The sequence below is a fragment of the Numenius arquata genome, chromosome 5 (genome assembly GCF_964106895.1).
Source record: "Numenius arquata chromosome 5, bNumArq3.hap1.1, whole genome shotgun sequence".
Lineage (NCBI taxonomy): Eukaryota > Metazoa > Chordata > Aves > Charadriiformes > Scolopacidae > Numenius > Numenius arquata.
Genome location: NC_133580.1, coordinates 19,418,628 through 19,439,849, shown reverse-complemented (window position 1 = coordinate 19,439,849; position 21,222 = coordinate 19,418,628). Strand labels below are relative to the sequence as shown.

Here is a 21,222-nt window from a genome sequence, read left to right as displayed (position 1 = left end):
CCATCGTCACCATCCTCATCAGGATGGCTGGTGCCAAGCCGCCAAGTCCTTGCTCAGCAGAGCATCTGCTTCTTTTGAAAGAAGGGTTTTGCTGAATCAAGGGGTTTGGTTTTGTCGTGGTTGTTGCCGATATTGAGTAGTGGTAGCTAAAGCTCTTTGTAACCAAGTAGCACTAAAGACCCTCAAAAGGAAAAAAAACCCTATAGTCATAGAATCGTAGAATGGTTTATGTTGGAAGGGACCTTAAAGGCCATCTAGTTCCAAACCCCTGCCCTGGGCAGGGACACCTCCCACCAGACCAGGTTGCTCAAAGCCCTGTCCAGCCTGGCCTTGAACCCCTCCAGGGATGGGGCAGCCACAGCTTCTCTGGGCAACCTGGGCCAGGGTCTCACCACCCTCACAGGGAAAAATTTGTTCCTGATATCTCATCTAAATCTCCCCTCCTTTCAGTTTAAAACCATTCCCCTCGTCCTGTGGCTCCCATCCCTGATCAACAGTTCCTCCCCATCTCTCCTGGAGTCCCTTTATGGACTGGAAGGGGCTCTAAGGTCTTCCTGGAGCTTTCTCTTCTCCAGGCTGAACCCCCTCAACTCTCTCAGCCTGTCCTCACAGCAGAGGGGCTCCAGCCCTCGCAGCATCTCCGTGGCCTCCTCTGGACCCGCTCCAACAGGTCCCCATCCTAGGGAGCACCCTGGGCACCCCCAGCTCCCTGCGGTGGTGGTGGTCCCCATCCCACACTGGTGGGCTGGGTACTTGCTGAGACAGCACCGTCTCCCCAGGGACTGCAAAATTTTGTGCTGATTATTAAAAATTGCCCAAGATTACAGATGCGACTGAGGAATATTACATAAGTTTTGTAGAAAAATGACCTGAATAGATGAGTGAAGGCTCTGGCTGGTTCTCCAGCTGCACTGAGCCCTGTCTATTTATATCACCTCTGGGCTTTCGAAGCCCTCTTTTAACTGAAGCTTATTTGATAACACACGTCTTTTAAAAAGAAAATAAAATTTAAAAAATGAAGAAGGAAAAGGGGAAAAGCAACCCTAAAGATAAACACCTCTGTGGAGAAGGTAGGGTTTTAATGAAGAAATATTTTACACCATTCTCCTACAACCTTAGGGCTAATAGCCTGGAACTGGTACTTTGGCTCCTTAAAAAGCCCAACAAGACAAGCCAATTACGGCCTCTGAAACATTTTTATTTTTAGTTCCTTGTAATAGCAATTCATCCTCGGCTATGGTACATTAACTGGAAGGAACAAGAAGTAGTAAGGTTTTGGCATCTTTGTAATAACCAACGGGCTGTGTTTACCAGGCTGTTAATAACGCGGGGTGGCTGTTGGGCAGGGGGAGAGGGCAGCGTGGGGATGGAGATGGCATCCAGTCAGCGCCGGAGCAGAGATCCCCCAGCCTGGCGAGCGCTTTATTACCATTTATTTCCCTACAGTTTCATTCTGGGAGAAAACAGGCTTCTTTTGGGTGAAATTCCTTAGTTTCCCGGCACCCCCGAGCTGGCGGCATCGCTCAGAGGGGAGGAAGGGCCGGTGGGAGGGTGCTGGTGTGTCCCCAAGGATGTGTGGCACCTTTGAGGGGGGGCAGAGGGTTTGGAGGGGAGCTCTTCATGGGAGCATTTACCAGCCCAAAGTAAGGAAAATAAAAGAAAACAAAAAAAAAAATGGGGGGAAAGTGGTTTTGATAAATAATATCGTTATGAGCAAAATCCCCTTGAGGCTTCAAGTGGGAGCTGGCGGAGGCTGCTCCTGATTGCAAGCCTTTCTGTGAAATTACAGATAAACAATGTCCATGATAACACCATGATCACACGGGGCAGCGTTCCCTATAGTTTTATTATCCGCCATTGCCGGGGAATTTTAGCCGAAGCCAGGGGGGAGCTGCCACGTGTTGGGGGCACACGCGGGATGGGATCCGGCCTCCGGTGAAGCCGTAGGATGGAAAAGCCCGCAGGGTGTAAGGTGATAAGAGAAGCACTTGTTGCGTGCTTGAAAAATCAGAAGGAATGGGGCTTGTACTGAGACATGGGGTAGGGACAAGTTCCCTGGGTGCCTGCCACAGCGCTGGTCTTGGCACCCCCCAGCCAAATTTATCCCTGGAAAGCCACAAGATGGGGAAATCCTTCGGCTGCTGCCGCGAGCCCCCTTGTCCTCCATCCTGGGATTCCTCAGGGGTGTCCCCAACCCCTCCAGGATGCAGAATCGGAGCGAGGTGCCTCCAGCTGAGCCCAGTGGCCCGTTTTGGTGCCTGGTCCCGTTTTGGCATGTCCTCTGTCACCTCCCCACCGGCTGCCCCAGGGCTTGGGCATGAGCCAGCAGGGTGGCCACCCGGGCATTCCGTCACTCCACTGTGCCGAGCTGGCGGCGGCATCTCACACCTTCACTATTTTTAACTCAGCTGCAGTGATTTTTGGGTTGGGTTTTTTTTTTCTTTTTTTTCTTTTTTTCTTTTTTTTTTTTTTTTTGCAGTGACAAATCTGTGATTTCTGCTGTTCCCTACAAAACGCATCGGCCTGACCTGCCGCTCCAGAAGGTGAATGACAAGGAGTTTTATTTAGCCCTAGCGATGGGAACATTTAAAAAAAGGTTCCTCTGTTATATTTGTTTTCATTCCTAATGGCAGGAGGCAGGGAAAGGACAGTTCTGAAAGGGTTTTTAACAAATCTGTAAGTCATGCCCCATTACCCTGGGGCTGCTGATTAGATCCAGATTGTTTCTTGCACTACTTAAGGAGGGGTGCAGTCCAGGCTGGAAGCTGCACGCACGGATCCATTACACATCTGAAAGTCCCAGGCATAGGTGATGGGGGGGAAAAAAAACCCCTTTTATTAGGTTTATTGGCTATTATATCCCCCATGGGGAATTTTCCTTGGCGAATCGAGGCAGCCCCCTGTGCAGAAGGCTGTGTTGGGGGAGTGGTGAGCTCAGCCCCGTGCCCATTAGTGGGCACATGGGAGGGAGGCATTGCCCCCCTGCCCCAAAATCCCTCCTGTCCCAACCCTGGTGGGGGGGTACTGGGAAGCTGCCAGGGCATCGCCACCCTCCTGGCTGCTCACAGTCCAGAGAAGGCACCTGTATACTCTCCCTTAGAAAACATACCCCCCTTTTGGGTATTTTGCTTTTCAATCAATTTTGGGGTGGTGGCGCCAAGCGGGTACCTGCCCCAGCGATGCTGCTGGAGGGATGGACCCTTGTGCCATGGCCTCCAAAGAGCTTTTGGGTTATAGGTGCCGAAGGAATGTAAGGCAGGTTTTTTATTATTGCATTTGTGCTCTTCATAACCATACTGTAGATTTCTGATATGTTGACAAATTCAACCGGGTGACACTATTTGTGGCTTTCAGGAGTGTAATTATGGCTTCATTGTGTGTTGCCGCGCTCAGGATTCAATCTGGGTTTCTAATCCTATACCCTTTTTTCAAAATCACATCACAGCAGCTCCTCTCCTCCTGCCTCCGATCCATTTGCAGACACAAAAAAAAAAAAAAAAACCAAAAAAAAATCCAAACCGGTGAGAAAGCCTGTATTTATTTGGGGAGGGGAGAGGAGTTCAGCACAGATTAGTGGGCATGCCTGTGCCGTAATACAATCTGGTTTGATACTTCTGCTCGTTCTGATGAGCGGGGTGATGCTAAAGGATGAACTCTCCCAGCAATTTCTCTGCGATGCTTTTTATTTCATCAGGAGAAAATGGAGGCTGGACTCGGTTTCATTCGGTGTTTAATAACGTCCATCAGAACCAAATGCCCTTTATTTAAGCTGCAGTAATAATTAGAGGGTCGGTGGTGTTAAGCAGCCATGGAGCCTGGCTCTGAGGAATGTTCATTGTGCCTCATTAAATTTGGAATTAGTGCTTAAAAGGTCAGAAATAAATATTCTGTTTATATTTCGGGGATAGTAAATCTAAGTGGATGCTGTGTTTGCACATCCTCGTCTCTGCTCATTCCTGCCGTACTGAGCGAGGCACCGCTCCATTTGGTTTAGGCAGCAATCAGAGTGTCTGCAAAAAAGCCCAACCCCAAAACCGACCCTGGTTTCATTGATCACAGGCAGGAAAATGATCTGCTGTATTACATCTAATTATAAAACATCAATATCAGATGCTAAATGCACTTACTTGTTCAGAGACGCTAATATTGCTAGTTTACAGTTTGCAATCTCCTGTATTACAGGCTTTAGCAGTGAGCTGGGGAAATGCTGCAAAGGGAGATGCCAGAGGTCACATCCTTTTAACCTTTATTGAGCTCCTCCAGGTGACTGGCTCTTAAACGCTCCTTGATAAGAGCCCAATTGCTTCACGTTTTCCTTCCGTCTTGCCTGCCATGGTGGAGGTGCATCCTCCAGCACCCGTGGAGATGCTGATGCGGACCGGTGGCCAGCTGGGTCCCTTCCAAAGGCCCTGACCCCGCGAGGGTCTCCGAGCCACAGCATGGAGAAGAGGATGGTGGGCTCCTTGGGGTGACGCAGGCATCGCTCAAACCACCGTGTCTACCAGCAGAACAGTGGTGGAAGCCCCAGTAGCTCTTTGGGTGGAGTTTGCGCGGGGTTTTAACCCAAAGCCTTGGGCTGGTGCTGCTCTCACATCTCTGATACCCACCATACTGGGAGGTGCCGGTGCTGGAGAGTGAGGAACGGGGAAATACGAATCTGTCTTCTGCTGCATCATCCCAGGCTGTGGTTGCAGCACTCAGGACCCTCACCTGTGGTGGCAGACATTGCAGATGCTGTCAGTGCCTGAGCGGAGCTGGCGCCAAGCATGGGGCAGGAGGAGCAGAGCTCCTCAAGTGGGTCAGTCACCAGGCTGGTCTCTGTTGCCTCCGACCGATGCTCCGAGGCAGCAGCATCCTTGTCAGCAGCCGGTAGCGCAGGGGCTAATTATGCTGGCGTCACACACAATAGGGGGGAAATCTCTCCTGGCTTCCTTTGTGATCCACTCCAGCCCGGAGCAGGAGATGGTGAGTCTCCTGCCAGTGTGCAGAGAGAGACCGGCCACCTTGCTGGGCATGAGAGCATCAGGAGGAGCCCGGCTGCTCCTCCTGGGGCCATGGGGCTGGATTTTGGGGTTTGGTGGGGTGTTGTACTGTGCCTGCTCCCGGCAGGAAGGATTCTCAGACTGCTTATTTATTCCCCATGGGGTAATAAGCAGCTTGCTAAATGATAATGACTTTTCCTCGTTGCTGACACGTACTGCATTTGACCTGGTCCCTGCTTGGAAATTTCCCCCGTTTCCCAAGTGCAGCTGGAGTGGTTTTATTTAATTTACATGAATTCTATATCACCCACAACGTAGCTCAAACCGTAAGAATGAAGTGCTGGCGAGATCTCCTAATGGGCAGCAACAGTTTTATTGCAGATGCTGGAGCCTGTGATTGAGTGGCCGGTGGAGAACAGGACCGAGGACACAGGAGGACCAGGAGAAGTGGTCTTACAAGCCCTGCCCTTCCCACCGGGGAGGCCCTGTGGATTTTTGGGAACGATTCTGGGGTCCCTGATGATGCTGGCAGCACGGAGGGAAGATCAGGAGGCCGGTGCTCCTGGTGAAGACGTACAGTTCAATGCAGAGGATGAGGAGCCATTGTGTGTTTCAGGAGGATTTTCTGAAACCCAAAAGGAGAGATGCACGTTGCAGCCTTGGAGAAAGGTCCGCTTTGTTTTTTAATAATAAAGGGTGACATGCAAGCTTTATTAACAAGGCACGTAGGGGAAAAAAAAAGGCTCAAGGGATAACCCTGAAAAAGTGGCGCTAAATGTGTCATTTTTATGAAGCTGATTTTGTGAAGGGTCCCTACATGCTTTGGCAGGAGGTTGCAGCAGGTTTACAATGATTTGTGGAAAGATAGGAATGTTTTCACCCTGAAGTGAGAAGAAGGGCAAAAAACCCCACATTGAGATGCTTCAGAGTCGTCTTCCGAGGCGGCAGCTGGCGGAGGGACGGATACCTGTCACTTCGGGTCGGGAGAGATGGGTCCAGCTTCGAACAACCATGGACTTTGCTTGGGGGGCTGATGTGCGGACCGAGGAGCCAAACCCTCCATCGAGAGCTCAGACCCAGACACAGCAGGGAAAGCTGGATTTTCACCTCCATGGAGTTTGGTTTGACAAAAAAACCCCACATTGGAAACAGCTGAAAAAAGGGAAGAGTGAGAAAGAGCAAGCTCCTGGGCATCTGCCCTGAGGTGGGCAGGCTGGCAGGGATCCTCTGAGCCTCCTGGCACGGCCCAGGATGTGTCCCAAACACCCTGGGGACCAACCCCAGCCAGCATCCTCTGTTTCTCCATCAGTCCACAGCAGTGATCGTGCCCGGAGTTGCCGCAGCCCGCTGACCTTTCCGCTGGCACTTGCATTAATTCCCCTTAAACCGCCTTTGGATCCTCCGGGGTTTATTTCTGTTTCTCAGGCAGAGAGTGAGCAGTCGTTAGAGTGGTGCCCTGTTGCTAACGGACCTTTTGCTAATGGGGAAGTCACCCCCCCATGATGTCCAGGTCAAGAAGAGTTGTACTGACGTTTGTACGTCCTTTTTTTTTTTTTTTTTTTTAATTTAATGGAATTGGCAGTCTTCAACCGAAAGCAACCGCTGGGGGAAAAAAAAAAGTTTAAAATTTCCCTGCTGATTGCTCAATTCTGAGTGTGTCTGTTGTTATATTTATATTTGTGTTGCTAAGGCAGCAGTTAAAAGCATTTTTCAAATTAGGCACTGGTAAAGCCCCGTGCTGAGCCAGGGCTCTCCCTTTGATGGCATCGACACCAACGCGCCGGCATCTGGAGAGCAAATCCCGAGCCCGGAGGACAGCGGGGTTCCTCTGCTCCGAGGGAAATGTGGGCTGAGACCACAGACTTTACGCTGGGTGTTATTCGGTGCTTCCTGATGTCGTGAACGTGTTGTCTGTTCCCAGCACGGAGGCTGAGGGTCTCATCCTGACAAGCGTGAGCATCCTTTATCCCTGTTGCGATGAGCGGGAGATCAGCATTGGCAGCGCTGTTCGGGAGGCCCCTGCCGTACCTGGCTGTGGACATGGACAGGAGAGGCCGGGCTCGGGGCTGGGCTCCTCTTTGATTTCCACAGGAGCGATGCTCATCAGTGAGAAAGTAACGGTTTGTTTGCTTCTGCTGAAATAACGAGGAAGATGAGGGCTGGCCTCTCGATGATGCACTTTATGGAGGGCACACTTTCATCGGCGCCAGCCTTACCTGTTCCCTCTTGTTTTTTTGTTTGGCGCTTCGACTTTGTTCTTTGGGCCTCATTAAGAGACGGAGCGGATCCTTTCCCAATTAAAATGTTGACATGTCGGGGACGTTCTCCTTCCCCGTCGTTTTGCCTGTTTGTAAGTGATTACACTTCGCAGGATGAACTAGAATTAAATCAAGTGAACTTCAATTGAATAATGCAAGCTATAAAGCGGCCCTCCTCCATGAAAAATCTCATTTCTTTTTTTATTTTTCTGTTTTGATCCCCCTAGCCTGCATGGAGATAACCTTGACGGATAATCCCACAGCTGAGAAGAGGTCTCGTAAACCGCTGGGCTGCCTCATGCGCCGGCGGGACCGTGCCGGTGCGGGCAGCGCAGGCAGCTCTCGCTGAGGTTCCCCAAGCACAAGGAAGCACATTTCCCATCCTCGTGCCCGTGTCACTCCTTGTCTTGTCCGAAATCTGGAAGTAATTAGCATTAGTCACGCTGCTTTCGGTGGCATGGGGGATTCGAAGCCTGGGAACGGATGCTGGGACCGACCCCACGGGAACCCCCTCCCTCACCCGTGGACCTGGGGGTTGTGTCCTCACTAGCAACGTGGTGCGGAGCATCCCGAGCAGGGGGGACGCGGGGACCAGGGAGTCCGCACAGTACTCCAGTCCATCAAACTTAAACCATGGGGAGTCTGCTCATCGGTGAATGATTTCAGTTGGGCTGGATTTGGTCTTTTTTTTTTGGGTCAGAAATCAATAGCGAAGCTCCCGGTGATGTTGGTCGGAGGGGGATTTAGCACGGGGTCTGTATCTAGGTTGTGGCAGAGGACGTGATGGCAGCACGTGTTTCTTCAGCCTGTGGTGGGGTTTTGGTGGCACCCAGTCGAGCGTTCCCTGGATATGTCCTGGCCCCTGAAGCCTGGGCCATGCGGTGTCAGTGCTCTGAGCATTTTAAAGCTCTGTGATGTATGTGTATATATTGAAATTTGCCCTTTGGGTCCTCCCCCCAGACAGTTCCTCTCCTGGTTTTCCTGGGGCTGGGACGCACGTACAGACGTAGGGATGAAGCTGATGGAGGCAGCGGTGGGTGCGGGGGAGGTCTCACACTGCTGCTGGGCAAGGTGGTGGGGCTGGAGACATGGAGACAGAGCCAGCTGAGGTTCTGGGATTGCTGGAGCCATTCCCACATCTGCCAGCACAAGGTGCTTGGAGCAGGCTTCCCACCGAGCAGGAATTGCTCCGAATCTGGCTCTGATCCCTCCTGCCCTCCATCACTCGGCTCCGAGGGGCAGGAGCTCCGAACACCCGCTCCGAGCCCATCTGTGGGGCTGAGATATCCCACAGGGCTGCTGGGGGGGAACACGCCGTGGGGTGGCATCCGTTCCCCTGGGGTGGCAGCCTCAGGATTGACGGATAAACACAGGATCAGGCATTTTCTGCGGTGTTTTAAGTCTTTGGTGTCGTGTATTTTAAAATTACATGTGTCCGTTTGCTTCCGAGCTCTAACCATCAAAGTCGTCCTGCAGGACCGAGGATGCAGAACTGCAGGGACCAGTAGTTTGTGCAGTAAATCTCCTGCGTGACTCTCCAGCAGTAATTACTATCTGAAAGTAATAACCGAGCTGTGCTGAGTGCTAGGCCAACTCCCCCGGCTCGCAGCTCCTTGCATGTTTCTCTCTGGGAGGCTCCTGTTTGGTAAATTAGATATTGTGCTGTATTTCAGAAAAGGTCACACTTAACCAACGCTGCCTTTGCTTTATTATCTTGGCAGAGCAGTGTAACCTCTGCCGGGGTACGATTGGATTTCACATTCGGCTCTGCTGCAGCGGCCCCGCTCCCTGCATCCTGCCGGTGTGATTACGTTAGCAGCAGACTCTGCTTTCCTTTATTTATTGAGCCATTAAAGATGCATGCATTTATTTTTACCATGTTCATAATTGCCATAAAAACGGGCCATAGTATCCCAGAGCGGCTCTTTGGGGAAGGAGAGCGGCCACGGGGCCGGGGCGAGGAGGAGCCGTGGCAGAGAGGAGGCAGGACGGGGCTGCTGGGGCAGGTGGCTGTCCCCATTCCTGTTCTAGGGGGCAAGGAGCATCCCCTGGACAAGGGGTGATGCTGGTGGGAGTCCAGGTGGGTTCCCTGCAGGTCTGGGGGGACTTTGGGTGGACGGAGGGATGGACTGGGGTGCCTGACTCATACAGAGAGACCTGCATCCTTCTGGGTGCCTGAAGCCCAGGAAGGATCCTGGCCAGGCAATGCAGATCCCACCATGTCCCACCATGTGGTTTCCACTGTGACTCACCATGCAGCTCCCACCACGTCCTACCATGCAGCTCCCACCACATCCCAGCATGCAGCTCCCACCACATCCCACCATGCATCTCCCACCACATCCTACCATGCAGCTCCCACCACATCCCAGCATGCAGCTCCCACCGCATCCCACCGTGCATCTCCCACCACGTCCTACCATGCAGCTCCCACCGCATCCCACCGTGCATCTCCCACCACGTCCTACCATGCAGCTCCCACCGCATCCCACCGTGCATCTCCCACCACGTCCTACCATGCAGCTCCCACCGCATCCCACCGTGCATCTCCCACCACGTCCCACCGTGCATCTCCCACCACGTCCTACCATGCAGCTCCCACCACATCCCACCATGCATCTCCCACCACGTCCTACCATGCAGCTCCCACCACATCCCAGCATGCACCTCCCACTGCATCCCAGCAGGCACCTCCCATCACATCCCAGCATGCAGCTCCCACCACATCCTACTGTGCATCTCCCACCACATCCCACCGTGCATCTCCCACCACGTCCTACCATGCAGCTCCCACCACATCCCAGCATGCATCTTCCATCACATCCCAGCATGCAGCTCCCGCCGCATCCCACTGTGTATCTCCCACCACATCCCACCACACAGCACCCACCACATCCCACCCCATGGCTCCCACCATGGCCTCCTGACTGGTAACACACTGCTTCTTCCCCACCTTCTGGTTGCTTTTTTCATTCCCTACCTGCTGTGAGCACCAGAAATCTGGGGCTTTGTAATCTGAGGTTGAAAGACTGTTTCAAGCGCAGAGATAGTGGGTTTTGCTTGGAAATGACAAATCCATTGACTTTTCTCCCCTGCTTTCACTCCCCTCCAACTTTTAAGCATGTCACCCATTGTTTGCCTTTTTATTAATAACAGGCCCCACTGTCTCGGCAAATGAAATGATGTAAAACAAAGAAAAGTGCCCGCATTAAATTCTCCGGCAGGGGATTACCTTGCTGGCATTTACATATCTATGCAATAAATATTTTAACATGTTAATTATACACTAATAAGAAAAACACCTTTTGAACTTTCAGTCAAATTGACACACACAGAACCGAGTCCGTCAGGGAATTAAAAGCAATTAGTTTTGTAACAGAGTGTAGTCACATTGTTTCTTCTCTGCAAATTGTTCTGTGGTCACCAGCCAGGCCTTTTTTTTTTTTTTTTTTTTTTTGGGGTGAATGCTGGTGGAAAGGCGGACAGGGACCGGAGTTTTCCGTGCCAGGCTCCGTCCCGCTGGCAGGGGTCCTGTCCCGTCCCGGGCGTGGGGAAAGCAGCCTTGTAACCATCTCCCTTTTCTTTTCCTCCCTCCAGACGGAAAACTACTCCTTCGATTCCAACTACGTGAACAGCAGAGCTCACTTAATAAAAAGGTACGTAGGCTCGCCTGAAAGCGCTTGGGTTTGCCCAGCCAAACCCTGGTTATTTAACGTTCTTCCTTACTGCTACTTGCTTTTTTCTTTAGTATGCAAAACGTTTCAAGAGTAATCATTTGATTTTAAAAAACAGTATTTACTTCCTATTAAGTCCCATTGCTCTTGGTTTGCGACAAAAGGCGAGCTTTTTTTCCTTCCCTTTGGCTCCTTCGCACCGGGAAGTTGCAGTGGGTTAGGTGGAGCGCTGTTACCCTGACAGCTTTCAAATTCATAGAGTTTATTCTATTTGAATGCACAGGAATAAAATGATAGATTTGAATGGTGAGATCTCCCTGCCATGTGAGGCGGGGGAAAAAGAAAAGAAAAGAAAAGAAAAGAAAAGAAAAGAAAAGAAAAGAAAAGAAAAGAAAAGAAAAGAAAAGAAAAGAAAAGAAAAGAAAAGAAAAGAAAAGAAAAGAAAAGAAAAGAAAAGAAAAGAAAAGAAAAGAAAAGAAAAGAAAAGAAAAGAAAAGAAAAGAAAAGAAAAGAAAAGACAAAAAAGAAAAATCTCGTTTGGGGGCAGGTAATTGGGCTGGATACGCTCTCAACTGTTTTAGTTTGAATACCGAGGCAAAACAGCACTTTGCTGGGCTTTTTTTTCTTCCCTGGGTAAAAAGGAAATCATCAGCTCGGTTGCAACCTGGCAATTACCCCTGGGAGAATTTAAGCATTTGGATAAAGTGCTGGGATCCTCAGAGCTTGGCAGTGGTGAGGAAATGTCTCGGGGAGGTTAACGCCGGGGTTACCCGGCTGAACCCCACTGGATGGTGTTAAACGAGAGGTGAGCATCCCCCCGCGGGGTGGGTGGCCCCTGCCTCCCCGCCTCGTTCCGAGGCAGGGAAAGGCACCGACGGGATCGATGCTCGTCAGGAGGATGCTGCGCAGGGCTGGAGGGCCGTCTCCCCACGCAGGATGCGGGTGCAGGAGGTGGCCGGCAGCTCCTTGCCCACCTCCCCTCGGCTCCCCGGGGACCGGCCGAGGCGTGCGGTGGCTGAGCCGTGCCCGGTCCTGGTTGTACCCGAGGTGTAACGGAGGGCAGGAGCCGGCCCTGAGCCGTCGAGATCTGATCTGAGCAGTAAAAAAATCCAATTATCTGCCTGGCTGAGATCCCATTTGTTTACATCTTAAAAATATAAGGAGTAAGGGAGCTGGGAGCGCATTGTCGAAGCAGCTCGGGTTCAGCTAGCGAAGGGCAGGTATATTTGCCTGCGTGGCTCATGATGTTTAACGATGCTAATGCGATTGCTAGAGAGATGGCTTGCCTGCGCCACGCCGCTCCTCGCCAGAGAGTCTGCAGGCATCCTGAAAAAAAGAAATAAAAAAAAAAAACCCAACCAACCCCAAATCTATTAATCTTTCCTCGTTCGCACCTAAGATCAAGGCGAGAGGCGCTCCCGCCTGCCGCAGCAGGGCTCACTCCCAGGCTGTATTGTTTGGGAAACGCTGCTGCCACCGCTTCCCCGAGACCTGCCCATCCTTTAGAGAAGCGTCAGCCGCGGAAACATGTCGTGCGGCTGCTGCATTACGGTCTGGTTCACTGCGGGGAAGATAAATGCGCTGGAACACGGGTTGCCTGCGTTATTCCGAACAGCAGCTCCGTGTAGGACAGCATTTCCCCTGGCTTTCTACCTTTGTCTTGTGTCTCAAGTACAACGGGCGCCGGGAACGTTGTGCAGACATCTAAGAACAAAAAAAAAGAAAAAAAAAATATATTTTTCTGTAACGTATCGTGACATCATTTTCATCCTTTGCCTTTCTGGAGATGTCGTAGCTCTTCTATCTTGGGCGAGTGAATCTCCTCAAATCCAGCACTTTAATTAATCTATTTGTACTTTTCCTGTGTTGTCTGCCTGCCTCTCTCACTCATCGACATGCACACAAATGAATTGTAGATTTGTAGTGCTTTCTTAACTTAAAATTCTTTGATGTCGCCTGGAATCAAAGTCGGTGGCTTCAACAGGGACATCTTTATTTAAAAGGTAATGTTTGAAGGTTTACCAATTTATATGTATTTCAGAGCTCCCCCCTCGCGTGCTTTTGCAAAGCATCAGATGGTAGGTGGTCTGCTTGGTTTCCGTGGAGACACAAAAGGGCTTTTCAAAGTAATGAAAATCTCCAGCTCTTTGGGGCTTTAAAGCACAGGCCGCTTCTTCCACCAGCGTTTCACACCAAATCCACCAGCGAAAACGTTTGGGGCGGTAGGTGCAGGTGGGTCCCCCACCATGGAGGGCCCCAGGGGTGCCCCGATGGCCGTGTCACCAGGGGCAGGCGCATCTCCAGGTGTCCCTGTGGGTTGCTGCAGCCGGGTGGCCCAGGGCATCACCCCTCGCAGAGCAGTGGGGAGCAGCAGCAGGATCCCAAAGGCAGCCAGAAACGAAACTCTTCCGTCCCTCCAGCCTCGGAGATTCCGTGAGGAAAAGTTTCTGTCCAGAGCTGGGTGATGGAGCACCTCAGCCCTCGGATTCCCTCAGCAGTGGCTGTGCTTGCAGGGGATATCAGGGAGCATCTCTGCGGGTCAGATCTCCTTAAAGCTGTGTGAAGTTGGACCCCGAATCACCGTGTTATTTTTTAAAAACAAGAATGACATCATCATAGTGAAAAGAAATTCCTGATTCTAGGAAGACTTTTGCTTTCAAACTTTAAGCAATTAGGATTTCACCATCCCTGGAGGCATTTTAAAGCCAGGCAGACGTGGTGCTGAGGGACGTGGCTTAGTGGTGGTTTTGGCGGTGTTAGGTTGATGGTTGGACTCGATGATCTTAAAGAATCCCTTCCAACTTAGACAATTCTATGATTCTATAACCTAAAAAATTACGATTTAGATCCTGTCTAACTTCAATATGAGATAAAATGACTTGAGGGAGCCTAGTTATAGAACCAGCTCATTTAATGTATATATTTTATTCTCCAGTTTTATTCTCCAGTCCCGCTTCACTCTCCACTTCCACACTATCCACAGCAGCCTGACCCACAGGCTCCCGCTGTACCCGTGGGCAGAAGCAGCCTGCGAGGTGGCATGGGCTGGATGCTCTGTTTCGGGGTGCTGAGCAGGGGCTGCCCCCCATCCCGAGCCCCCTTCCCCACCTCTCTGTGGCGGCAGACCAGTCCCAGCCCTGCTGCTGGGCTCCGGGGGTGCCAGGGGACCGGGGTGCGAGGCGGAGCGGTGGCAGCCCTGCCACCACCCCAGGCCTGGCTGCAGGGGCCACCTCGTCCCACCCAGTAAGTCACGGCTGTGTCTCCCCCAGCAGCTCCACGTTCAAGGACTTGGAGGGGAACAGCCTGAAGGACAGCGGCCACGAGGAGAGCGACCAGACGGACAGCGAGCACGACGTGCAGCGGGGCCTCTACTGCGACACGGCCGTCAACGACGTGTTGAACACCAGCGTCCCCTCCATGGGCTCCCAGGGCCCCGAGCAAGGTAAGCCGCCGCCGTGCGCCCCGGGGGGGCTGCCCACCGCCCCCCTGTCACCCACGTGCCCCATCCGGCGTCTCCGGTGCTGCCTGGGTGGGTGCACGATGAGGATGCTTAGCGCTTGCTGGGGATAACGCTGTACATTGTCGCAGCTCTGGGTAGATAGCAATTAATCTCCACACCGTGCCTGTCAGGTAAGCGAGCGGTGAGGATTATCCTCTGGTTCACAGAGGGAAAACCCAAGGCCCCCCAGCATCCGCCTGGCAGCCAGCAACAGCCAAGTCGGGATTAGGGCTGGAATTCCCGGGGCTGGTCCCTGCTCCTCTCCGGAGCAGCCTTCCCATGCGCTCCCCTCGCTCTCTCCGGAGCTCGCGCAGGCTCCAGCCGGGCAACTTCTCCTAAAGATCAGCAGAATGTGTGGGCAAGCAGTCTGGCATCCCACCAGGGACCAGCTTGGGCCAGCGGGCGAGGATTTGTGTCTTTTGCCCCCGTAAGAAACAGCACGGCTTCAGCTCTCGCGCATCCCCGAGAAGTCCCGCTCCGAAACCAGCCGGGTGGTAGCTGGAGGAAAGAAGTCAGAGGAGCTCAGCTGAGCCCAAGCCCTCGTTTGTACTTGGGCATGAATGTCGCTTTTAATGTCTGACTGATGCAAACATCCTATGCAAACATCCTGTCTTTTTCAATTAAGGAGCCTGAGTGTGGTTTGGTGCTCGGGCGCAGGGGAGCCTCGGGGCGCTTGGCTATATCTTGAGATAAGCTGTAGCTGAGGCTCAACTGGAAGCCCCACTGCTAAAAGACTTAAGGATATGAAAACAAAATGCTGTGATTATGAACTGGTCTTCAGCTGTTTAATTCAATTCATGGTAAACATCATTAAAAGCCTTTGTTTTGCTGTCATAAAAGAGTCAAACGGGGGAGAGAGAGTTCTTGCCATCTGTGCCGCCGAATGTGTTGTGTTTTTTTTCTGGAGAGAAGCTGATCGCTGTATTAATTCTCGATAGAGTCTGTTAAATAGTCGTAGTTAACCCTGTAAGACTCCACGAGGAGGGGAACGGGGAGGTCACCTACCCATTCCACGCTGCCAGCCACGCTAATTGGAGAGGGATGGCATCCGCCGCGATAATGTATTTCCAGACAACCCTACTGTGGCCAAAGATGAAAAAAATTAAACATTTATATAACTGTACAGTGGCAGTTTAATTCTCCGCGGACCGGCGCCGTGTCAGAGAATGCAGGCTGATAGCTATCATTTATTATTCTTCTATTACAAAGCAATGCTTTTTCATTTCGATCAGGAGAGGGTTTCCTGAGATGCGTTTGCAGGAAGGGATGACTGTAGGAGTAAAAATGTTCATAATTGATTCCCGTGCCCGTTGAATGGTCTGAGCAACATCTGTTAATTTTTTGTCACATTTCTTCAGAAAAAAAAAAAAAAACACACCAAAAAAACCCCCACCAATCTCAATGGACTATAGATAGGGTTTTACAGAGATTACATTTCTGATAAGTCTGCGTGCTGGCTCTGTTGCGCACCAGATAACAATGCAAGTAAGTTAAAGAGTCTGAGTTGGAAGCAGAACTCGCCGGAGGAGTCAGATGGAAATAAATATGGTCCAAGCCATTGTAACCAGAACTCCTCATTGCATGTAAAATCCCCCTGCAAAAATTAAGAGTATTTCCAGAAGGCGGCTTCTGAAGGCAACTTTTAGCTTAGTTCCCAGTCCCGCGATGGCCAGGGGGTTGCTGCTCGTGGCTGTGGGTTATTTTGGGGAGGAAAACGACATGTATGCCATCCATCTGGCCCGGCAGGCAGGCAGGTTTGCTCTCCTGTCCCATGGGACCCACGCTGCCTGGTGGGGAGCAGCAGGGGGTGCGCGCCTGTGAGGGTATCGGGGTGTTGGTGGAGCCAGAGGGGAGCAGCGCAGGAGGGGAGGCTTTAGCAGTTACTGTCACAGAAGCTTGAAAAAAAAAAAAAAAGGTTAAAGAGACTATTTTCTGAGCTGATTTGTTGAGCGGGGACTGCAGAAAATAATCAGGAAAATCAAGACGCTGAGATGATGGTGATAACAGCGGTTCCCGCATGATTAAAGTGATGGTTTTGGCATGGTAATTTTTACCCAATTTTGGGTCAGACAGAAGAAAACACAGCAAGTTCAGTGCCGAGGACACACGGGCGCAATGGCCTGGCCACTGCCGTGTCATCCCAGAGAGGTGCATCTGGACAGTCACCGCGGTTTGCTCCTCGATGCTGGGGAGCCCGGCAAGGTGTCCCCACGACCAGGCTCTGCTGGTCTTGGACTTCGGCTTGTCCGCGAGTCCTTGGTGAGCGGCCATCTCAGACTTCATCCAGATAATTGGGGAGTCTTTATCTGCTTGGTGGGTCATCCTGGATCTGCCAAGACAAGATGCTGGTTGGCAGAAATCCTTGGAGGTCAGTGGTAGAGGATGGTCCCTCTGTGGTGGCACCCGGGGGTTGGCGTGGACCTGTCTGGCCAGCCTTTGCCTAGTGGGATGCTGGATTTCCTGCAGAAAGAGGTGGGCATGGATGAGTCCAGGATCCTTGAGTGTTCTTAAACCAGTGTGTGAGCCCAGCGCTGGTGGTGAGTACGTGGCCATGGGAGCCCCAGGAACCCGCTGCAAATGCTTAGGTGGCCTCTGGGCCCTCTACACCTCCTTCCCTGGTGCCACTGTTGGGTAGGAGTGACACCAGCTGCCAGTCCTGCTGGCAGGAGCCCTTGTTCTTCCTTTGGAAATGGCCTAGATTTCCAGAAAAATGGCAAACCGTAGCATGGAGGGTGTCGAGCTTTAATGGGCAGCAGCAGGTCATCAGAAATATCGCCTGGAGCTCAGCCACGTCGCTTATTTTGGGAGTAGGACTTCTGCCCAGTCCCTCTTTACCTCAGGATCTTAATTATTGATTATAAATTCATCAGCTGAAAAGATGGCTTTAATTGCTCTAATATGTACCCAATTTGGAGTTCATTATCACCCAGAATTGTTTTCCTTCCCCTGCTAATTGACACCAAATGGGATGCTGAGGAAGGCGGGCACCAGCGCCGCTCCACCTTTCGCGATTGCCTTGCCGCCATTTAATTGTTTGTTTATTTGTGGAGGTGTTAAGCGCTGCTAGAAGTTTATGTGCACTCCTTTCCTAACGGCGTCCTCAGCTGAACTTCCAAACGGATTTGTTTGAGAAAGGGAGGTTTTGACGCGGCTGTTGGATCTCCACAACGTTTTGGGTTGGCTGGAGAAGTTTCTTGGAGGATGGGGGTAAATCCTGGGGTCCCCCGTTGTATCTTGGCATGTTTTCCCACAATATGGGGGTGGATTTTCTCCACGTCCTGGTGTAACCTTGACTCAAAGTCCAGCACTGGAGGAAACCCTGATTTCCAGCAAGGGGGTGAAGTGTGTGGTGACAGTGGGCAGGAGACCCACCACCGGCATCGCCTCCGTGGACACCACCTCGGTGGGTGATGCCGGTGGCGGCGGGGAGCTTTGCTGTTGGGTTTGAAGCTCCTGACGCCTGTTCCTCCCAGCAACGTGGGGAAATCTCAGCATGAAATGTTTTCCAACACTGCAAAGCATGGCAGTGCTTTTCCCGGGAAATGGCAGCGCAGACCAGATGTTTCGCAAGGTAATTGAAAATTCCATTTTATCAGAAAGCATTTGCTGTCAAAAAGTTTTATCTTTACTTCAACAAAGAGGTTGATTAGATCCCTCAAGACCTGAATTAGCATCTTCGAGGCTAGATACTCTGTTTTGCGATTCAGGTAGTCATTCCTCCCTTGGTTTTGCTCATACTGGGACTTTTTTTGGTTTGGTTTTTTTTTTTTTTTTTTTTTAAATCCCTTTCCTCTCTTCCAAACATAGCCTTTGTGCAGGTTTGGCTTGTTTTTTCTTTGTGCGGATGCGTACAGGCACCTAGATCTGCTTAAATGTTTTCTATTACCTTTTTCACCTTGCCTTGAGCCAGAGCCCTACTTGTACTCTATAAGTCATAGGAGCTCTCGCCAGCATAGAAATCAGAAAGCAACTATTTCAAATATGTGTTTTTAATGTTAGAAGCAACAGATTTCAAACTTATCTTAATTCCCAGTGCCGGCTAGTATTTTTACCATAAGTTGTAGAGGGAAAATCGTTGGCCCAATGAAGCGGTGATTCGCCGTTTAAGATAAAAATAGAATCCGAAAGAAAATACGAAAATAATAAACAGACATTAATCATAAAAAAGCCAGTGTTAGAAGTAGTCACCACAGCCATAAAATAGTGAAAAAGCTTTAAAATCAAAGTGAGAGGGTTTTTAAGCGATGTCAGTAATGTGTCTCCACAGAGAATTGCTGCTAAAAGCATCGCTTCCATTTTTCTGGTGCCAGATCAGCACTAAAGGTTGGCGTGAAATGTCATCTGGAAAGCCCTGATCCTGCATACATTTCCACATTTGAGTAACTTTGTTCACAGAGGTGCTTTAATTGCGTCTGAGTCTCATAAACTCCAGCAAGACGAAGAGTTCTTTTGAATAGAAATGGGTTATATTTAAATGCTTATGTTAAGGCTTCTTTATGCTATGGCATATATAGAAATGGGTATAGAAATAGGCGTGAATGTAAAGGGGGAGCCGGGCGCATGATATTCACCGAAACTTATTGCTGGTTGCATCCCACATTATTCAGATACGTCGTCATTTAGGGGATCAGGTTTTATCTAGAATGTTCCAATTGGTTCTTATGCTCATCTCCATAGTATCTGGGTGCGTTTCAGTCGCGAATTGAGAACATGACTAATGGTATTAACTGGAGGCAAACACAGGTATTAGAAACTGTTGATTTTTTAAGCTGATTTCCAGCAGTCGTTCCACCTGCAACTCCCTTTTACGCTGCAGAAAAGCCTTTCTGTAGAGCTGTAGGTACATGAAGACCTAAGTGACATATTCTAGGGCTTTGGAGGCTGGAAATACAGCTGCATTTCTCTGGAAGTTTCTACAAATTAATAAAAATACCTACTTTCTTGTATTCATGTATGCGGCACAAGACGTAAAGAGTAACATTCATATGTGAGTGGCAGCACATCCCTTAAGATGGATAAACGCTGTAAGCTTTCTTTACAGGGCAATGTCAGTTATTACAGCTCTTCTGATTTCTGTATTATTGCCTGGATCTGGCAGTGGAGCAGCCTGGGCGAGCTCAGTGGTGCTCCCGCAGTGGCCAGCCTGGAGGGAGCAGTCGGCTTGGAAACCCCAGAGGAGGATTTTTGTGACGGGTGGGTAAGCTGGGCTTTGGGGAGAGGAGCTGCTTGTCTTAGGATTCCTACCCTCTTAAATGATTACGTATGGAGCATCGAAGTCAGTTCGTGGATGGCTGTGTGGTGGCTACTGATGCTTTTGTACACGCTCTCCATCCTCCCCAAGTGCCCGCTCCAGCCCCCCCGCCAGGCTCACAGCGGGACGTGACATCTTTCATGAGACCACTGAATGTAACTGGAAGAAAAGCTGTCAAGCACGCGGACTAAAAAACCTTTCTTCAGGTTGACCCTTATCCTTGCCGGATGCTTAGGTCCACCTTTGGTGGATGATGTGGACAGGCAGAGCTGGGTGGTGGGTCGGGCTGCCCCACCAATGGGGCTCAGCTCCCTTCACCGCCGCGTTGGGGTCACTCGAGGAGGTTCCATCCACTCACGGACACTCTGGCGGGCACGGACAGACCCCTGGTGTTGCTTCTGCCTTAGGTTCCTAGCTCCGTAGCGTCGAGCGCAGCTTGGAGAAGTCCTCACTGGAACCTGGTGGTGGGGCAGGGGTGACACTGAAGTCATATCCTCAGCAATCAGTGAACGCCGATCCCCTTCTGCAACGGCAGAACTAAATAACAAACAGATGTGTAACCTCCTTTCTTTGCATAAGCAGCATTATCATATATCCCGCATTCCTGGCACTTTTTCTTCGGCTTTCAGGTTCCTTCCATCACAGAGGTGATGGACGCCTAATTCTTGCCACGTCTCCATCGCTGAAGTTGCTCAGTCTGGGGGTCACAGGAGTTACAACCTTTAGGTCCTCGAGTCCTTCCCGTCTAAGCACAGAAAACGCTCACCAGATGTGAAGGTTTTGGCAACTTCGAGAGGAAAATTCGAACTTGGCTCCGTGCCCCGTTGTGTAGGATGTTGTAATGGATGAATGATCAGCCCAGAAAGTCGGAGGGTTTCTAGTGTTTTATTGTACTTTTTAATGAGATTTTGTCAAACTTAGTTATTGCTTACCCATATTTTTGCTGGGTGACTGGAGAGCAATTTATAGGAGATATGAAGAAGTGGTATTTCTGATTAGAGAGTTTGGGCTTCTATTTGTGCTCATTTTGTTAACTGCTCCCAAACTCCGGCCCCAGCAGAAGGTCCGCAGAGAAGATCTTGGTCAGGGTTCAGCTGAAGGATGGGGCGGTGCTAACCCCGGCTCTCCCAAAGCATCCTTTTCCAAAACCGCCACACAATACTTGGATTTTCAAATATTTCTAAGATAAATAAACAGTTCGGCCAAGCTTGCAGCTTCCTTTTCCCTTATAAACAAGCCAAAAAAAGGCTCACATGGACTTTTTTTTTTTTCCCTTTGCCAGTAAGCTCTAAGGAAACCATTAACACTTTCTGTCTCCCAGCAGTTAAGACTAGTAAAGTGGTCAAGGTAATGGCCATCATATTTAACAGTGGGGAAGGTATACGAATAAAACTGAACCTTCTGCTAACGCAGCAAGCCAGCACTTCCTGATCTCCTCCCGTAATCAATCTACATCGTTAATGACTCTGAAAACAGACTGAACTGCTGGGGCTGGCACCGGGAAACTTGCATTACAAACTAACCGTCTCTTATTAACCTTTCGGTGTTTCCTTCACAA

The 21,222-nt window shown here is 50.6% G+C and overlaps 1 protein-coding gene across 1 annotated transcript in view; it reads left to right on the top strand.

Annotated features, from left to right (window-relative positions):
- The window catches only part of PCDH19 (protocadherin 19), a 57,802-nt gene that overhangs the window by 18,271 nt on the left and 18,309 nt on the right, over window positions 1–21,222 (top strand). Inside the window, exons 3-4 of the mRNA XM_074148114.1 lie at window positions 10,838–10,896; window positions 14,187–14,356. Coding sequence (XP_074004215.1) covers window positions 10,838–10,896; window positions 14,187–14,356 — 229 coding nt within the window. The remainder of the gene's footprint in view (window positions 1–10,837; window positions 10,897–14,186; window positions 14,357–21,222) is intronic.